The 17,692-nt window shown below is 45.7% G+C and overlaps 1 protein-coding gene across 4 annotated transcripts in view; it reads left to right on the top strand.

Annotated features, from left to right (window-relative positions):
* Positions 1-17,692, top strand: part of LTBP4 (latent transforming growth factor beta binding protein 4) — a 922,370-nt gene that overhangs the window by 803,485 nt on the left and 101,193 nt on the right. For all 4 annotated transcript variants that reach the window (XM_069207205.1, XM_069207206.1, XM_069207204.1 and 1 more), the window contains 3 exons: positions 6,660-6,785; positions 7,746-7,871; positions 10,141-10,263. In XM_069207205.1, coding sequence (XP_069063306.1) covers positions 6,660-6,785; positions 7,746-7,871; positions 10,141-10,263 — 375 coding nt within the window. The remainder of the gene's footprint in view (positions 1-6,659; positions 6,786-7,745; positions 7,872-10,140; positions 10,264-17,692) is intronic.

Raw genomic sequence — 17,692 nt, 5'->3', positions numbered from 1 at the left:
CACTCTAGCCACTCCACTCAATTCTAAGCCACTCCAAGGTGAGATATTCTAACCTATGCCACTCCACTGTATGGTATGACACTGTATGCTATTCCAAATTATACCACTACACTCCACTCTATGCCTCTCGGCTCTACACCACTTCACTCCAAGCCACTCTATTCAGTGCTTCTCCACTCTATTCCACATGACTCAAAGCTGGTTCACTCGGTGCAACTCCTCTCTAAGGAACTCCATTCTACGCCTCTCCATTCTATTCCACTTGACTTTACCCTATTTCACTCTATGCCACTCTACTCTATCCTACTCCCCACAACACTTTTGCACTATATTCTACCTCTCACCACTCTTTGCCACTCCACTCCATTCTATGCCTCTACACTCCATTCCACTCCAATCCACGCTATTTCACTCTACACCACTCCACTCTACGCCACTTCACTCGACACCACTCCACTCTATGCTACTCCTCTCTCTGCCACTCAAATGTATGCTATTTGACTCAATGCTACTTTATTGAACACCACTCCAATCTGTGCCACTCCACTCTACACCACTCTATGCTATGCCACTCCACTGTACGCAACCACATTGTACACTATTCTACTCTATGCCACTGCCCTCTATACCACTCAACTCTATGCTAGTCCACTCTTTGCCACTCCACTCTATGCCAATCCATTGTATGCCACCCATTGTAAGCTATTCCGCTCTATGTCACTCCACTGTATGCTACTGCACACTATGCAATTCCACTCTACGCTACTCCACTCTATGCCACACCACTGTACACCATGACACGGTATGCTATTCCACTCTATGCCACTCCATTCTACAGTACTCCACTCTACAGCACTCCACTCCACACCACCCCAACATATGCCACTCCCCTCTATGGCACTCCCCTCAATGCCACTTCAGTCTATGCCACTTCACTCTATGCCATTCCACTCTGTGCCACTCCACTCTCAGCTATTCCACTCTGTACCACTCCACTCTATGTCACTCCACTATATGCTTTTCGACTCAGTGCCACTCTGCTCAAAGCTACTGTACTGTACAGCACCCACTGTACACCACTCTCCTCCACACCATTCTATGCCACTCCACTTTATGCTATTCTAGTCTGTGCCACTGCACTCAACGCCACTCAACTCTATGCCACTCCACTTTATGCCACTCCGCTCAACGCCACTCCACTCTACATCACTCAGTTCTATTACACTGCATGCTACACACGTCCACTCTATGCCACTCCACTCTACGCCACAGCACTGTATGCTATTCCACTCTTCACCACTTCACTTTCCAGCATTGCACTCTACATCACACCACCTTACGCCTCTGTACCCTATGCCACTCCACTCTATGTCACTCCACTCTATGCCCCTCAACTCTATGCCATTCTACTCTACACCACTCAACTCTACGCCACACTACTGTATGCTATTCCACTCTACGCCACTCCACTCTGCTCCATGCCATTCCATTCTACACTATTCCACTGTACACCACTCCACTCAACACCACACCACTCTATGCAACTTCACTGTACACCACTCCACTAGATGCTATTCTACTCTACGCCACTCCATTCTGCGCCACTCCACTATACACCAACCCACTGTATACTACTCCACTCTACGACACTCCACTGTATGCCATTCCACTCTATGCCACTTCACTCTATGCCCCTCCATGCTATTCTATTGCACTCTACGATACTCCACTCTATGCCATTCCACTGTACATCACTACAGTGTATGCCACTCCACTCTATATCACTCCATTCTATGCTATTCTACTCTATGCCACTCCACTCAACGCCACTTACCTGTACAACACTCTTCTCTATGCCACTCGACTCTATGCTATTCCACTCTACCCCGCCCGAGTGTGCGCCACTCTATGCCATTCTACTCTATGCTATTCCACTCTTTGCTACTTCACTCCATGCCACTCCACCACATGTCATTCCACTCTACAGCACTCCACTCTACGCCACTCCACTCCACTCTACACTACTCCACTCTTCGCCATTCCACTCTAAACCTCTCCACTCTAGACCACTCTACTCCATGCTACTCCACTCTGTGCCACTACACTCTATGCAACTGCAGTCTATGCCACTCTACTCTATGCCACTGCACTCTATGCCACTCCACTCTACGCAACAACACCGTACCGTAGTCCACTCTATGCCACTCCACTCTACACCACTTCACTGTATGCCACTCCACTCTACACCACTCCACTCTACACAGTTCCACTTTACGACATTTCAATTTACCCCACTTCACTCTAGGCTACTCTACTGTATGCCACTGTACTGTACACCACTCAACTGTACTCCACTGTACTCTACCACATTTCACTCTACACCATTCTACTCTTTGCTAATGTACTCTACCCACTATACTCTACAGCACTTTATTGTATGCCACTCTACTCTACGCCACTCCGAGCCACTGTATAAAAACAAAAACTATTGTGGATTTACTTTGTGATATCTAACAAAATGTATTTAAAAAAAAATGAAGATCAATACAAATTCAATGAAAAAAACAAGGTTAAAGTTCAGTTATAAGTAGGAAAATGTTATTTATTCTTTTTATGCAAACCAAACATAAACTACTCAAACATTAGAAATTCTAAAGTTCAAAGTTATACATTCAATTTCTAAATTTCGCTCCACCTTCAAAATACTATAACCCATACACCTCTGCAGTGTTGTTAACTCACTAATGTGAAAGCACTGCCTAAATTAGAAATTGAAGGTATAACTATAATTTTAAAAATCTTATTGTTTGAGTAGGTTAAATTTGGTTTGTATACAAAGAATAAAGTTATATTAATTTGAAGGTGGTGTGTATGTGCACATTATATTATAAATTTAAGGTATAACTATAAATTTAGCATTTTTAATAATTTGTGTAGTTTAAATTTGTATTCTATGGAATACATACAAATGTGTATATATATATATATATATATATATATATATATATATATATATATAGTGTCAGTTGCCACTAGGTAGTCATAGTTAGGTCTGCTGTTCCACGGGAAAAGTGTTTTTTATGTTGCTAATACCTTTAGCACAGTGTGATGAATCTCCACATAACTTTCCCGAAAGGCATACTTTTTAACTAGTTGCTGCATGGAAAGCTTCAGAGTGATCCATCAAGCGACGGCCGGGAAAATAGGGGGATTTCAAAATACATTTTTCATTGACTTCTTTATGCAGGGCTACAGCAAAAACTGCTGAACAGAATTGTACCAAATTTGGCAGGAAGCTAGAGCTTGATGCTCAGATTTAGATTTTTGTGATTCAGTATTAATCCATCCAAGTAGTTTTCGGGAAATGAAGGTTGAAAAATAATAGTATATCTGGACGGTTGGGTCCACAAGAGTCTCAAGAGGCATGGCAGGGGTGGACGTTTCAGTTTGCTCTGGTAGCTTTAACTGGTGAATTTCTGTGTTTTTTTTTTTTTTGTTCAAAATGTGAATATTAATGTTGTCACTGACAAATTCACCTAACTGCAACATACTTTAACCTTTGATGTTTTCAGTGAATTTCTAAGGTTGAACTTTTTATCACACTTAACTATAATAGTACTTTGATGGTACTTTAACCTTTGTTTTTCTTCAGTATATATATGTCGGTCGTCACTAGGTAGTTATAGTTAGGACCTAGCTTCTATAGAAAAATAGTTTTTTGTTTTGCTAATAACTTTGGTGCTGTTTGATGATCTTCACGCAATTTTCCAAAAAACAACGGACGTCACTTCAGTTGCTGCCTGGAAAGTTTTGGGTTGATCTGTCAAGCGGAGGCCGAAAAAAAGGGGGTGTCCCAAAACACATTTTCACCATTCATTTTTCCATAGGAATTTTGAACAGCGATAGCGCCAAAACCACTGAACGGAATTACACCAAATTTGGCATAAAGGTAGCTCTTGGTCCAGAAAGAGGCCTTCTTGTTATTTGGTCTAAATCCGTACATTAGTTTAAGAGAACTTAAAGGCAATTTAAATTTGTATGTATAGGGACTTGAAGGATTTGCAACCCCTTCCTATCTCGTGCTGAGATCTGATTGGCTGATAACACTTCAACAAGGAAGTGTTACCAGCCATGTTGGGACTCGGCTTCAGCCGAGTCCCACAAAAAAGGTTAAAAATAAAGAAACATGGTCAGGGTAGGGTCAGCCTGACCCCTAAACTCTGTTGGTGAGACCCCAGAGGGACCCCCCCTCCACCCCCCAATGGCTATTAAGCATTTTTTTTATTTATTTTTATTTTCAGCTGGAATTGCGACGGATCCGCCATAAATTAAAGAAAAAAATGAAGTGCTGGCTTCTGCGCTTAGTATTTTTAGTCTTTTTAAAGCCCCCGGGTGGGCCAAGCCCCGGGGGCATTTTTTATTTGTAACGGGTGGCACTTAGCCCCCACTGAAGCTCCAGGAACTTCCACCTCCCAGGATGATGTAGATAATATGTGTGGGGGGCCACTCCTCCCCGGGGATAACTGATTTATTTCTGTGGGAGAGGCCCATTAATGAGGGTGGCTGCATGGCTTCCCCGCAGCCCCCAGGACCAGCACCTCCCCAGGGCTTCAAACAATTAAAATGCATGGGGGGGCACTCGGCCCACCCGCAGTCCCAGGGACCGCCACCTCCCCGGGCATTGAATACATTTGGTGCTGGAGGCCACGTGGCCCCTCCACAGCCATAGGGAACAGCACCTCCCTGGGAGATTAAATACCTTTGGCATGGGGGGTTGTACAGCCCGCCCGCAGCTCCGGGTACCACCACCTCCCCGGGACAAATCCTAAAAAAAAGAAAAGGGGTCTGTTTTGGACCCCCGAAGCCCCAAGGAACGAAAAAACCTCCCCAGGGCTATGCACAATGGAGGGGGGCCGCGCGGACTCTCTCAAGGAGCCACTGATGGCCCTGGGGACCGGCACCCCCATGGCCGGCTCCTGCTGTGTCCCGGGGTGCCCACCCCTGGGACATAACTGTTTACTGTGGCTTGGCTGCAGCTTTGACAGCAAACATAACTCTGCTTTCTGGCAGCTGGACATGTCAAACAGATCTGGCTGTCAGAAAGCGGAGTTTTCATCTGTCTTCCCTTCATGCAGATATGCATGCAGGGAATGAAAGATGAAAACATTTCTTCTGCAAGCAGGGAGCTGCTATTGAAAGCAGCTCCCTGCTTGAGGGAGCAATGCCAGCTCACGCAGGAGGCGGGAGGCGGCTGGGACCGCGAGGAGAGTCCCCCGCGGTCCCTGATAGCCCATAAAGGACGACGATAAAAAATAAAAAAACAATCACATGGGACCACAGGGGAGTCCTTGAAGCTTCCCCGCCCGCTGTCCCAGATAGCCTGTAAAGGGCAAAAACAAATTTAAGAAAAAAACACATAGCTAGCCTAATGGTGAAGGTGCTATACTTTCACCCTGAGAGTTGAGGGTTTGAGTATAGGTGTGTCCCTAGTCATTTCTCTCATTTCATTATTTTTATCTTCAAATGTTTATTGCTGATACTGGAAGAAGATTTTACTATTTTTAATTGACAAATACATTTTTGTTTTCAATTTGTGCAGAAATATCACATTCTGAGTATATCATACACCAATCCCTTAAAGAACTCTCTCTCCCTCTCACTCTCTCTCTCCCCCTCTCTTTCAATCTTTCTCCCACTCACACACCCACTCTGATCCTTACGCACCCACTCAGAGTTCCACTCAGACACACATGCACTCACTTACTGGTGTCCTACGTTAACTATAACGTGCGCCCTTGCAATGCACTGCTAATTACTCCACAAATTACGACACTCATGACATCTTTGATAACATCACTCATAACATCAATGTAAAAGTTGCATTACATTGTTTGACGAAAAACTGTGCATGGCGGGGGCGTGAGTAATAGTTACCCTAGGGCACGAGTTATAATTACTTGAGATAACTCTTAACTATAACTGGTGACTTTCTATGGTTTGGTATGTTTAAAATGTGAGCCTAAATATAACGTCCCTGTAACCTTTGGTTTTTTAAGTGAATTATATACATATGATGACATTCAGCACCAACCCTTCACCGCACTCTTATATGCCATTTGGTCTTCTTTCTACTTCCATGGGCATCAACACTCAAGGCCATGGGTATCCTGGCTTTGCAATTCTGTTCTTTGAATATTTAGCTCTTTTTCTGCTCAAGATCCAATATTTTTGGGATCCTCAGCTTTACCCCAAATGTACGGGCATCCAGTTCAAATCCCCAGACTCCTGGTACATGTGTCACCCACTCTTAGCCCAGTGAAAAAACAGTTTCATTCCTTCATTTTAATACCTGTGTTATATAGGAACCTAACCTTCACCCTCCTGGTACATGGGCCTCTGTTACTCACCTCTACAAGCCCTTGAACTGTTGCCTCCTCCACTCAGATCAGTGTAAATGTTCTGCTTGCACTCCATGGCAAATGACCATGCTTAAAGCTCATGGGTCTCTTTCCTTCATCCTAGATCCAAGGGAACTTAATCCTCATATTCTATATCCTCTGGAAACCATTTCCCCTCTCCAGCTTGATAAGCATTTTTGGTCTTTCTTTGTGTCTCAACTACATTTTCAATTCCTTGACAAAGTTTGTTATCCTTTTCAGATATCAATGAGTGTCAGAACGAGGCGGTTTGTGGCTCCAGTGGGAGATGCATCAACACTGACGGATCTTACCGGTGCGACTGTAAGGCGGGTTACCAGCTCAGCAGTGAGGGAGTAAAGTGTACAGGTCAGTCTGGCATCTCCACTGAAAATACTCATAGTCAGCAACATGAACTAATCTAGCCGGGGCATATTGTGAACAGATGCCCTTCATGTCTGTGCTATGGCAAGCGTTGTTGATTATACCCCTCCTTTGTGCCTAGGCTTTGCTTGACCTCGGACCATGCAATGATGCTTGCAATGATTTTTGTGTTCATATAGTTGGATAAATTAAGTGTCACACACCGAATAGCTCTCATAAAGCAACCCTGATCTAACTTGTATCTGAAGTCAACAGACGGAAAGAATATTGAAGCACAGGGCATCATCCCATGTCTACAGAACACATTTGTAAGAAGACAGCCTATTAGAGCTTCTTGGTAAAATAAGTGATTTGAAGAATGGCTAAAAGTGGAATTTTCAGTAAATTTTATGAGCAATAGACCTTTCTTCACACAAAATCAGAATTAAAAAGAAAGCCAACTAACAGGAAACACAGCTGAGCTGAGCTGATCAGCGTCCAAGCACTGCAAAGTCTAAAAATCTCCAGGCACATGCCTTAGAAGATACTACACTGGTGCAGGTTGGAGCCCCGGACAAGGGTATGGCTATTATTAGTGCAGCAGGTGTAGTATTAGTACAAGGGAAAGCGGTGGAGAATCCCACTGTATACCACTGGAAGCGGGTCCATATTCCTTGTTTGTTTCAGGACCCACGATTCCATTGCTGCGCCACTGTTTGCAGACCGTCAATTATCATCGTCGGGGACTTGGGAAGTGAGTCAATCAGTGTTTACAATTCTGCAATTTCGTATCCAATCCCAAATATTCTAGAAGGAAGAAAGCATAAGGTAAGGTATAGCCTTCCCGTGCTTCCAAGGCCGGGAATGAAACGTGGGGACGCAGCACCTGATGATTGGAACTGCTTTGCGATGAACATCTCTTTCAACTGCTTAATTAATAAGTTATATTTCCTTTGCCCCTTGCAGATATCAACGAGTGCCTGGAGAGTGAATACTGCTTCCCCCAGGGGGAGTGTCTGAATACCGAGGGCTCCTACTCCTGCCTCTGTGCAGAGGGCTATACCACCACCCCAGACGGGACCAACTGCATAGGTGAGCCCTTGCACCACATTGCGTTTGGTTGCAATGTGAAGTGAAATCCTCACAAGGCTAAGGAAATTGTGCCATTGTATCATCCGTAGGTTAGCAGCCTAGTTTCGAAAAAGTAAGTTGTAGCTGGTGAGGTGGAGGTCCTTTCCTGGAAGTTAAATTATGTTTGCTTCCCTTCGTCTCCTTATTTTTGGTCAAATAAAATTCAGCCTCTTACTGTCCCCGTGTCTCAGTGAGGTGTTTACAAATACTAATATGTAAGACTCAAGTCTGAAAAGGGTAATATTTTGCTAGTTACTTAAAGCAGTCTTTTCTGCAAGATACCACAGGCACCAGGCACTGGTTCTTTCAGCATGTAGCCAGTAAGCAAGGCTTTAAAATACAGTAAATATTGGCCCATATTTATACTTTTTTAGCGCCGCAGTTGCATCATTTTTTTATGAAAAAGCGGCGCAAACTTACAAAATACAACTGTATTTTGTAAGTTTGCGCTGCTTTTGTGTCAAAAAGCGGCGGAAATGCGGCGCTAAAAAAGTATAAGAATGGGCCCTTGACTTTACAAGAGTTTGACTCACTGGGAAGCTCTACGAACCAGTTAAGAGGGAGGGACCCTGAATAAAATCAAAGGTATCCCACATTTTATTTTAGAAATAGTGGCACGCTTATCGGATATAAGAAAAGATTAATTGCAAGCTTGAAAACTACTTCAAGCTGGCAAAGAGTGAGGTCCAGTGCTTAATTTGTGCTTGGGGTTTCCAGTGCGGAGCACCGGCACTTATTATTGAGGGCCGGCGTTTATTTTTCTGCCTCAAGCATTTGCCTCGAGCAAAAGACACATATAGGAAAGACGGAGGAAGAGAAAAATGAAAAAGCGTCACAAAAGGAGAATGTAGAAAGGTACTAGAGTGAGTTGAAGGGGCAGGGAGTGGCTTTAATTTAATATGGATTGAAGAGGCCTGAGATGGTTTCAGGATTACGCCGCCTCAGTGTTCCGTGTTCGCACATTTAATTGCAGCAGCTGCGTGTTTAAAAGGGGGGCTTTGGGCACTTGTACGTTTTTATTTACAAATTAAGCACTGGTCAGGTCACCAAAGATCCAAACCGTAGGTGCTGTGACTGGGCTTTCTTTGCCATGTTTGTCTGAGGTCCACCTCAACTGTTACACAATCCATAGTTTGGTTATAAACAGAGCCGCCAGAATTGTGCTGTTATGCAAACTAAATGGCAGGGGGTTGGTTAAATTATGCGGTACGAAATGGCGGATTATGGCAAATAATGTTGTAGTATTTAACTATTTTGACATTTTAACAGATATTAATATTTCCTGGTGAAATATTTCACCTCATTTCTACAGTTAAACCTTTGAAAACAACAATCAACAACTGAAAGGTGACCAGTTAATACTTGCAGAGTCAACCGCTGGACTGCATCACGTGTGACACTTTAATATAGTTTGACTGACTTGAACTATAAACACTTGTTGAAATCTGAAAGTTAAGCATCAGATTGTGGGTAATGTGATCCGTGCAGTAAATCTACGAATTATACAGAAAAGGCCGCTTCCGCAAAATCTCATATTTCTAGTGGACCTGTGTATGGGGTGATAAATTATGAGTTTACATCAGGTGTAAAACAAAATTCATTTGATTCAAAGTGGTCATTTTATTGAAATACAAATATTTATGAAGCTGAAACACTTTAGTAATTTGTTCTTGGTTTTCTTCATGCTGCCATAATTCTAACCCTAGTAAATTCACACTTCTACTTTGTGGAACTCTCCAACACATTGTGCTAAATGTATGAAGTTATTTTGGGTAAACTTGTGGTGTCTAAAGTTGTTTGTATTACTGAACACCTAAATGTCACAGAGGTCAGTTCACAAGAGCATCTCAGAGTACGTAAAAGAGCACTCCTATGTTAATCTTTACTCACTCTTGCATGTCTTTTTGAATCTGTCCCAAAACATATAAAGTGGCAATATATGGTTCATAATCAAACACAGTATTTACAAGTAGAGAGGATTGTGGCCTCTTTGCAACTCAAAATAGATGTTTATTCGCCCCAAGCATTCGCTTGTGCAAGTGAAATGCATTGTAGAATGATATACTTAATAATTGCATGTTACTAGATGAGAGGATTAATAGGGGGAAACCTCAACTTCTGAATATAGGGCATAAAAAATGTGTTTTTCTAGATAAATAGGAAGGTGATTTACAGAGTCCTCTATAATTTTTTTCCTGACTTTTGTATGTTCACTTCTCTGCTTTGGAAGACAAGGACGAGTGCCGGCAAGGAGGAGTCTGTAGGGGAGGTCGCTGCACTAACACAGAAGGATCATTCGACTGTACCTGCCAAACAGGTTTCAAGGCCAGTGAGGACAAAGCTGCCTGCGTGGGTGAGTTCCTTTATGTTTCATCAACCTGTACGTAGGATCTGGTATGTTCTTTCGCGGTGATCTCATTGACATAGGCATTGCTTTACAGTTTCCTTTCAAGCTACAGTTAAAAGAATAGACTGCCAAAGTAGAAAGTGAAAAAGGGAAAATTATTTTACAAAAGCACCATAACATGTAATTTCGAAGCGTGGAAGTGTATTATCATAGTCAAATGAGAAATTTAAATGAAAGGTATAAAGAGAATTCCGATAATTTTAAAGTTCTTTACCGGGGGTGTGGCCCGGCAAGATGGCTGACAGGACGCATTCCTAAACTGCTCCTCACAGACCACACTAACATCCTGAAGAATCCTGCGTGTGCTGCCATGTGGTCAGACTAGTGTTTTGGGACTTACTTGGCAGCGCTTCACCGCACCCCTGGGTTCTATTTGTGGCCTGGCGCAGCCACTCTGAGAGCAGTGGGGGACTTCGGCGCCCGACGGGCCTACTGATCAGCCGCGCCGCGACTGTGCTCACAAGGCGGCTGACACTCTGGAAGTGAGTCGGGCATGCGGCGCAGCCTTCCAGCCACAGTGAGGAGCACTCCTGGTCCGCGTGGTTCAGGGGTTTTGACGTTCTGGAGTTGTGGCCATTCTTAGGGTCCTCCCTTCTCATCTTTCATGAAGGACATGGCCTGGGGCGAAAGAGCCAAGACGCGACTCTTGAGCCAGTGAGTGTCCCCGCCTCATGGTTGCTGTGCTGGGCCTGGGGATTGACGCGTTCTGAGTGGCTTTGGGGCCCTGGTGTTCCTTGCTGGGTCTGCGGGAGCCCATCAGCAGTTCCAACATGAGTCAGGAGACTCCACCAGAGGAAGCAAGTCTGATGTGACCGCGAAGAGCCGGTCTTGTGGAGCAGCAGTGTGGGGGCCTCCTTCTCTCCGTCTCCCCCTTGGCATTGTGGAAGTGGCACAGAGCAAACAGTGCAATTTGTGGGGGCTGGCATTTGGACTTGAGGGGGCTTCTGTGTTGCCCCTGACTGTGGACCACTCTTGGAAATGAGCCTGAGACCCTATAGAGTGATTTACTCCTTGCTACACATTGACTAGATCCGGGTCATTGGCCCATAACTTCTGCAGGCGATTTGGGGATTCCACCTCTTAAAGAGGAGCACATTGAGGTGCTTGGTACACGGCTGGAACAGCCCATAGCTTTGTGCATGGGCTGGTGCAGGGACTGGTGAGGTGAGGGGGTGTCTACCCGTGGGAGTGTCCACACAGGCTGGCCCAGTGGTTGTGGTGCAAGAGTGGTGGGTTGCCTCTTGCTTTCAACATCGGGAAGAGCAGGTGTCCGGTCCACCGCAGGGGAAGACCTTGGAGCAGTATACCACTCAGATGCCCCTCTCACAGCAGTAGACACAACAGAGTGGTGCCTGTGGGGATCCAGCGTTGGACCCAGTGCCTGAGGAGCCCTCTTGGGCAGACATCCTGGCAGCCATTCAGGGGTCCTGCTTGGCCTTAGGAGGTAAAATACAGACTGTGGCACTTGAGGCAAACACCCTCTGTGCAGGCCTATGAAAAGTATCAGACAAGGTTCGGGTAGCTAAGGCGTCTATTTCTGAACTTCAGACAGAGGTGGCTTCGCTCAGAAAGCAAGTGGCTACCATCACGTCCAAAACTGGGGCCCTGGAGGCCCAGGTGAAAAGTGCAGAGGGGCGGTTGTGCTGCAATCAGATCCACCTCCTAGGGTTCCCTGAGCCGGCTGAGAGGGACATAATGGAGAGCGTTGTTCAGGGTTGAATCAGGGACACGATAAAACCTACTGGATTGTCCCCTTTTTTGTCATCAAGAGAGCTCACTGGGCATTGGTGGCCCCTCCGAGGCCAGGGACGATGCCACAGGCCATTATAGCTAATTTCCTGAACTATAAGGACAGGAACTGTATCCTCCTGGTGGCCCAAGAGACTGACAATGCCAATTATGGGAAACATTTCATCTCAGTCTACCTGGACTGCACCCAGAAGGTCCAGGGGAATCGGCAAAGCCTTCATGGAGGTTAAGAGAAAGCTGAAATCCGTAGGCCTCGGGTACATGCTATTATATCCTGAGTGTGTCCTCAGAGGGCAAGTCTCACCTCTTTGACTCACCAAAGGATATTTGGAGATGGTTGGAGATATGGGACAAGGTGCTATGAGATAAAGTGGCCTCCTGAAGAACTGGTCCTGAAGTGACAGAGGGCTGTACAGCTCAGACTGGAGGCTACGTGAGGAGACTGTGCCCTGTGGGGATCGGGACCCTGGCAGCCAGAAGCCCTCAAGCTTTGTCGTCCAGGGTGATGGCACCATGGTGCTGGCTTCCCCGTGGATGTCCTGAGAGTGATGAGGAGGCCTCTGGCCTTGACAATGGCCGTGGAGATGAATAACTCTGCTGTTTGAGGGTGAAGCCAGTATTGTTTCTGTGTTCGCCTTCTCTGGAGGGGCAGAGGTATCCTACCAGGGGAGCACATAAAACTATGCTGGATTGTATCCTAGATTCCACATTGGTGTAGTTTGTCATGTACTATTGTTACAGATTCAAATCATTGGTTGGTGTCCAAAGGAGTCCTTTCCACATGTAGTGGTAGGCCATAATTGTGGGGGATGGAGTAGGCTATGGGTCCTCACAGCATGGACAAATATGAATGAGCAATATGGTTAGTTGTTGTAATGTTCGTCTGGTTTAGGGGGAATTGGGCAAGTTCTGTTGGTCTGCCCTCTTTTTTTCTTGGGGGGCTAAGTATGTTTTGCAGTGCAGGTACTGGCGCAGGGTGCTTTGTTTCCTTTGAAGCAGACCCAGGGTTGTCTGGCTGTATGGGTTAGGGGAAGGTCTGACTCTGGAAAGTGGTCTATGCTTCATGATGGCTGATTATACTAATATTGTCACCTGGAATTTGAACAGATTGAAGGGCTACGCCAAGTGGTACAAGGTTAACTAATTTCTCAAACATAACAAGATCCACATTGCCTGTCTTCATGAAACCCATCTCATGAGCAGTGAGCCTAAGAAATTGGGCAAAAGGTGGAGAGGGCAGCTCTTCTCCGTGACTCACTCCAGGGGAGTGGCTATTTGGCTTGCACCAGAGGTGCTATTTCATCATAAATACAGCGAAGCAGATATTCAGAGGTGTTATGTCCTGCTCCAGGGCACACTAGATGGTAAAGATATCACAATTGTGAACACTTATGCCCCTAATGTGGATGATGGGAAGTTTTACAAGGCAATGTATAACTTGCTCGACTGCAGTCTGGTATCCCCGGTGATTTGGGCTGGCGACTTCAATTGTGTCCTTGATGGTGGTAGTGACCGGCACCCACCAATACAGGGGACGAAACCACAATTGACTAGCTCACTATCCTTGGTTATGCAACATCTGGGGTTACTGGATGGTTGGCGCCCACTTCATCTGCGGTTGCGGGAATACACTTGCCACTCACTGGGACAAAACCCATAGCCACCTGGGCCATCTGCTGGTGGCTGGGGTAGATCCTGCATGGCTGCGGGAGGTCATTTACCTGGAACCGTTACTCTCTGACCATATGCTGGTTCTGCTCCACTTGTAGTGGAGTGAGGATATCCACCTTGCGAAGAGTTGGTGCATGCCTTCCGAACTCCTAACCGATGCAGTCAGTAGAGACTCACTGGCAACCGCACTCACTAATTACTTAGCAAACGATTGGGGCACCACCAGAGCTACTGAGTGGGAAGGTCTCAAAGCGGTTATGATGGGAGCATGCATAGGGACTACCTGGGGGGGCGGCGGAGGCAACAAGAAGCAGACATCAAGATACAGGAACAAGTCCAGTAGGTTCATAGCTTGTATACAAAAACAAGAGCTAGAGCATGGGTACTCACAAACATTTTCCCAGGAGCCAAAAAGTTTGGTCTGTGATGTGTCTGGGGGCCGCATTGATGGCAGTGCAGAGGCGGTTGGCTGGCGTGCCTGGGGGCATTGGTGGCAAGAAAGGTGTAGGAGAAGCAAAAGATATATATTTATTTATATATATATATACACACATATACCTTGTGGCTGAAATGAACAATGGGAAACCAGAAAACCTGGAATTTATCCCGGCTTCCCCACTTTCCCAAATTGTGTGATTCTAGGCAATTGTTTAACTTCACTTTCCCTCCTTTTTCTGCATTATCGCATATAAGACCTTGAAATATATGATTTCATGGTGTGTGCTGCACAAAACCTGCTTCTGTGTTTGATTGAATAAACTATAATGTTGTTCATGTATGATAGGAACCCAGGCCACCCATAAAGTGCACATAACAAGTGACATCCCTCTTTAAATTTACTATTGGTGGTGTTCTCAGGGTAAGGGGAAGAATAAATGTTTGAAAACTATCACTTTTACATGAATACATCTCAATGTACTGATATAACAAATTGTACTAGGGTGAAAAGGCTCTGTATGTTAACTAAATACACTTTTTTAATTTTGAAGTGACTGACATAGTTTTACACTTATGCTGCAAGATGTCTTTAAAAATGAAGGCGTTTCTAAAGTTAAGTGCTGGAGTCCCCAGTCACTTCCGTTCTTTAACACCAAGTAAGTTTAAATAAATGAGTGTGTGTCTATTTAATATTTTTATTGTAAGTGCTGAGTCGAACAAACAGCTGTCCAGTGCTTCTCTTGCCCAGGGGGGCGGCATGTTAAGGTCAGAGGGGCCGCATGAGGCCCGCGGGCCATACTTTGAGTATCCATGAGCTAGAGGCTCCCCCATCATACATCTTTGTGCACCGGACAGGAGCCTGGTGAAGAGTCAGCTGGATGTCCTTCACACCACTAGGGTGCATTTTCGAGTTGTCTACTGTGCCAATGAGGTTTATCGACCAGGTGCAGTTGAAGATTTTCTTGCAAGGTGGACCTACAGCACATATCACTGAAGAGTGTGCAGTAACTAGATGGGGTGATTACGTTGGAGGAGAAGGGAACAACATTGTGTGCTCTCAATAAATCAAAAGCCTCAGTGGGGGATGGTTACCTGGTGGAATTCTTTCAGACCTTCTCTGCGGAGCTGGGGGAAAAGCTGCTGGAGGTTCTCCTGAGGTCCAGAATAAGCGGCTCCTCTCACCCGCCATGCGTGAAGGCATTATCTGCCTCATATTGAAACCTGGAGGGACCCTGCGGACCCGTCATCATATAGGCAACTCACCATGCTCAGTTCAGAAGTTAAAATCATCTTTAAACTGCTGGCTACAAGGTTGGGAGGGGTATTACGGGGACTGATACATGAGGATCAGTGTGGTGTTATGCTGGCCCACAGTACTACCTTTAACATTCATAGGCTGACTCATGTCCTACACAAGACTATGCAAGATGACCAGGATGTGGCACTTCAATAGATTTGGAGAAGGCATTCGATACAGTTGACTGGGGTTATCTGATGGCGGTGCTGTAAGGGATGGGTTCGGGCCCACCTTTCGGAATTGGGTGTAATTACTCTATACTGACCCTATAGTATGCATCAGGGTGAGGGGTGCAAATTCAGAGTCCTGGACTGTCGCAAGGGGTATCTGATAGGGTGGCCCTTTTTCACCACTCGTTTTTGTCCTAGCCATTGTGCCTTTGGCAATACTATTAGCAGGGAGCTGGAACCCTGGGGTATCCGAGTGGTAGGAACCAATCATATAATTTCATCGTATGCAGATGATGTGCTAGTATGTGTTCACTCCCTCGGCGAGACGGTGCCACTCCTAATGAGGCTTATGGCTGAGTTCGGTGAGATCTCCGGCTTGAAGGTCAATGTCAGGAAGACAATATTATTTCCTTTGAGGAGACTGGTGGAGATTACACATGAGCAGCTTCTTGACCTGGGGATCCAATGGGAATCTTCTGCTTCCTAGGCAATATAGTTGCACACATTGAGGCCGCCCTCCAATGGATGAACGTAGACAGGGTCCTGGGGGGCCTCACAGGATCCATTGAGTCCTGGAATATATTTCTCCTATCGGTGTTGGGTAGGGCAGGAGTCGCCAAGATGGTGTTCCTCACACGCTGTCTGTATCTGGTGCAGAATTTACTATTCTCACTTAGTCTGAGAGTATTTAAAAAACTGGATAGTCTGTTGGTCTTTTTGGTGTGGGCTGGCTAGCAGAGCAACCCTGTCGGTTCTTAAAATAGACATGGAAGAAGGTGGGTTGGCCCTTCCTGACATGCAACTCTATTACTTTCAGGGCATCCGCAATATGATGCTCAATGGGTATCAGAGCCCGACAATTTGGAAAAGAGGCTCTTTAATGACATGCTTTGGGGGGGCACGATGGCATGCTTGCTGATGAGAGGCAGCTGCTCTGAGCATTCAATTCCATATCTGGTGACACACAACAGCAATATGGGAAGTGATGGTAAAGAATGTGCTTCGCAGGGCTCCCTTTGACAGGGAACTATGGCCCATATTTATCCTTTTTTTAGCGCCGCATTTGCGCCGCTTTTTGACGCAAAAGCTCCGCAAACTTACAAAATACAATTGTATTTTGTAAGTTTGCGCCGCTTTTGCGTCAGAAAATGACGCAAATGCGTCGCTAAAAAAGTATAAATATGGGCCTATGTCTTTGGGATCTTGCACCATTTTGCATCCTTAATATGGACATGTCAATGGAACAGTGGAGGGAGAGTGGTTGTCCCTTGGACGGTGACCTATATCCAGGTGAGGTCTGTATTACTTTCCCTGACGCGCAGGAAGCATTTCATGTGGGGCCAGAACAATTCCTGCAGTATGCTTGGCTGGAAAACACAGCAAGGGAGGTATGGTACAGCTTTGAAGCAGCACCGCTGCCCTCCCAGGTACTAGGTGGACTGCTTAGATGAGGGGAGGGGAGGAAAGGCACCTGATTACCCTAACCTTACTGATAAAGCGTCGAAGGGTGACATGACAAACCCTTCATACAGAGCGTAGCAGGCACAGGAGCATGAATTGACGGAACCTTTTGTGGATGTAGAGTGGGGCATGCCTGTGCACTGGTGCAGGCCATCTCTTGTAACAACAGGTTTAAATAACTGCACTTTAGTTACCTACACTGCACGTTTGTGACTTGATTTCAGTTGAACAAGATAGATCCCAAAAGGGCAGCGAAGTGTGTGCGAGATGGGGAAATGGGTGCCACTTTCTTATACCTTGCTATGTCCTGCGATGCAGTTCATGGGTTTTTGGAGGGAGGCCATGCCTAAGACTGAGACAGTTATGGGTCTTGATACCCCCCCCTCACGCCTGGGGCCTGTCTGCTAGGTATACTGGTGAGACCTAGGGGGCGGAAGATCCCATACAAGTTTTCCCAGCTTCTCCTCCTCCTGGTTAAGCCAGCGGGTGGCCACAGATGACATTCTGGCTCAAAGATGTGCTTGAATGTGGGTGGCAGAAGAACTACATCTGGGCTTGTCTCAATGGATGAAAAAGTTGTTGAAAATGT

This window comes from Pleurodeles waltl, chromosome 9, assembly GCF_031143425.1.
Source record: "Pleurodeles waltl isolate 20211129_DDA chromosome 9, aPleWal1.hap1.20221129, whole genome shotgun sequence".
NCBI classification, from domain to species: domain Eukaryota; kingdom Metazoa; phylum Chordata; class Amphibia; order Caudata; family Salamandridae; genus Pleurodeles; species Pleurodeles waltl.
The sequence above is the reverse complement of the archived record's forward strand: the minus strand, read 5'-3'. Positions and strand labels throughout refer to the sequence as shown.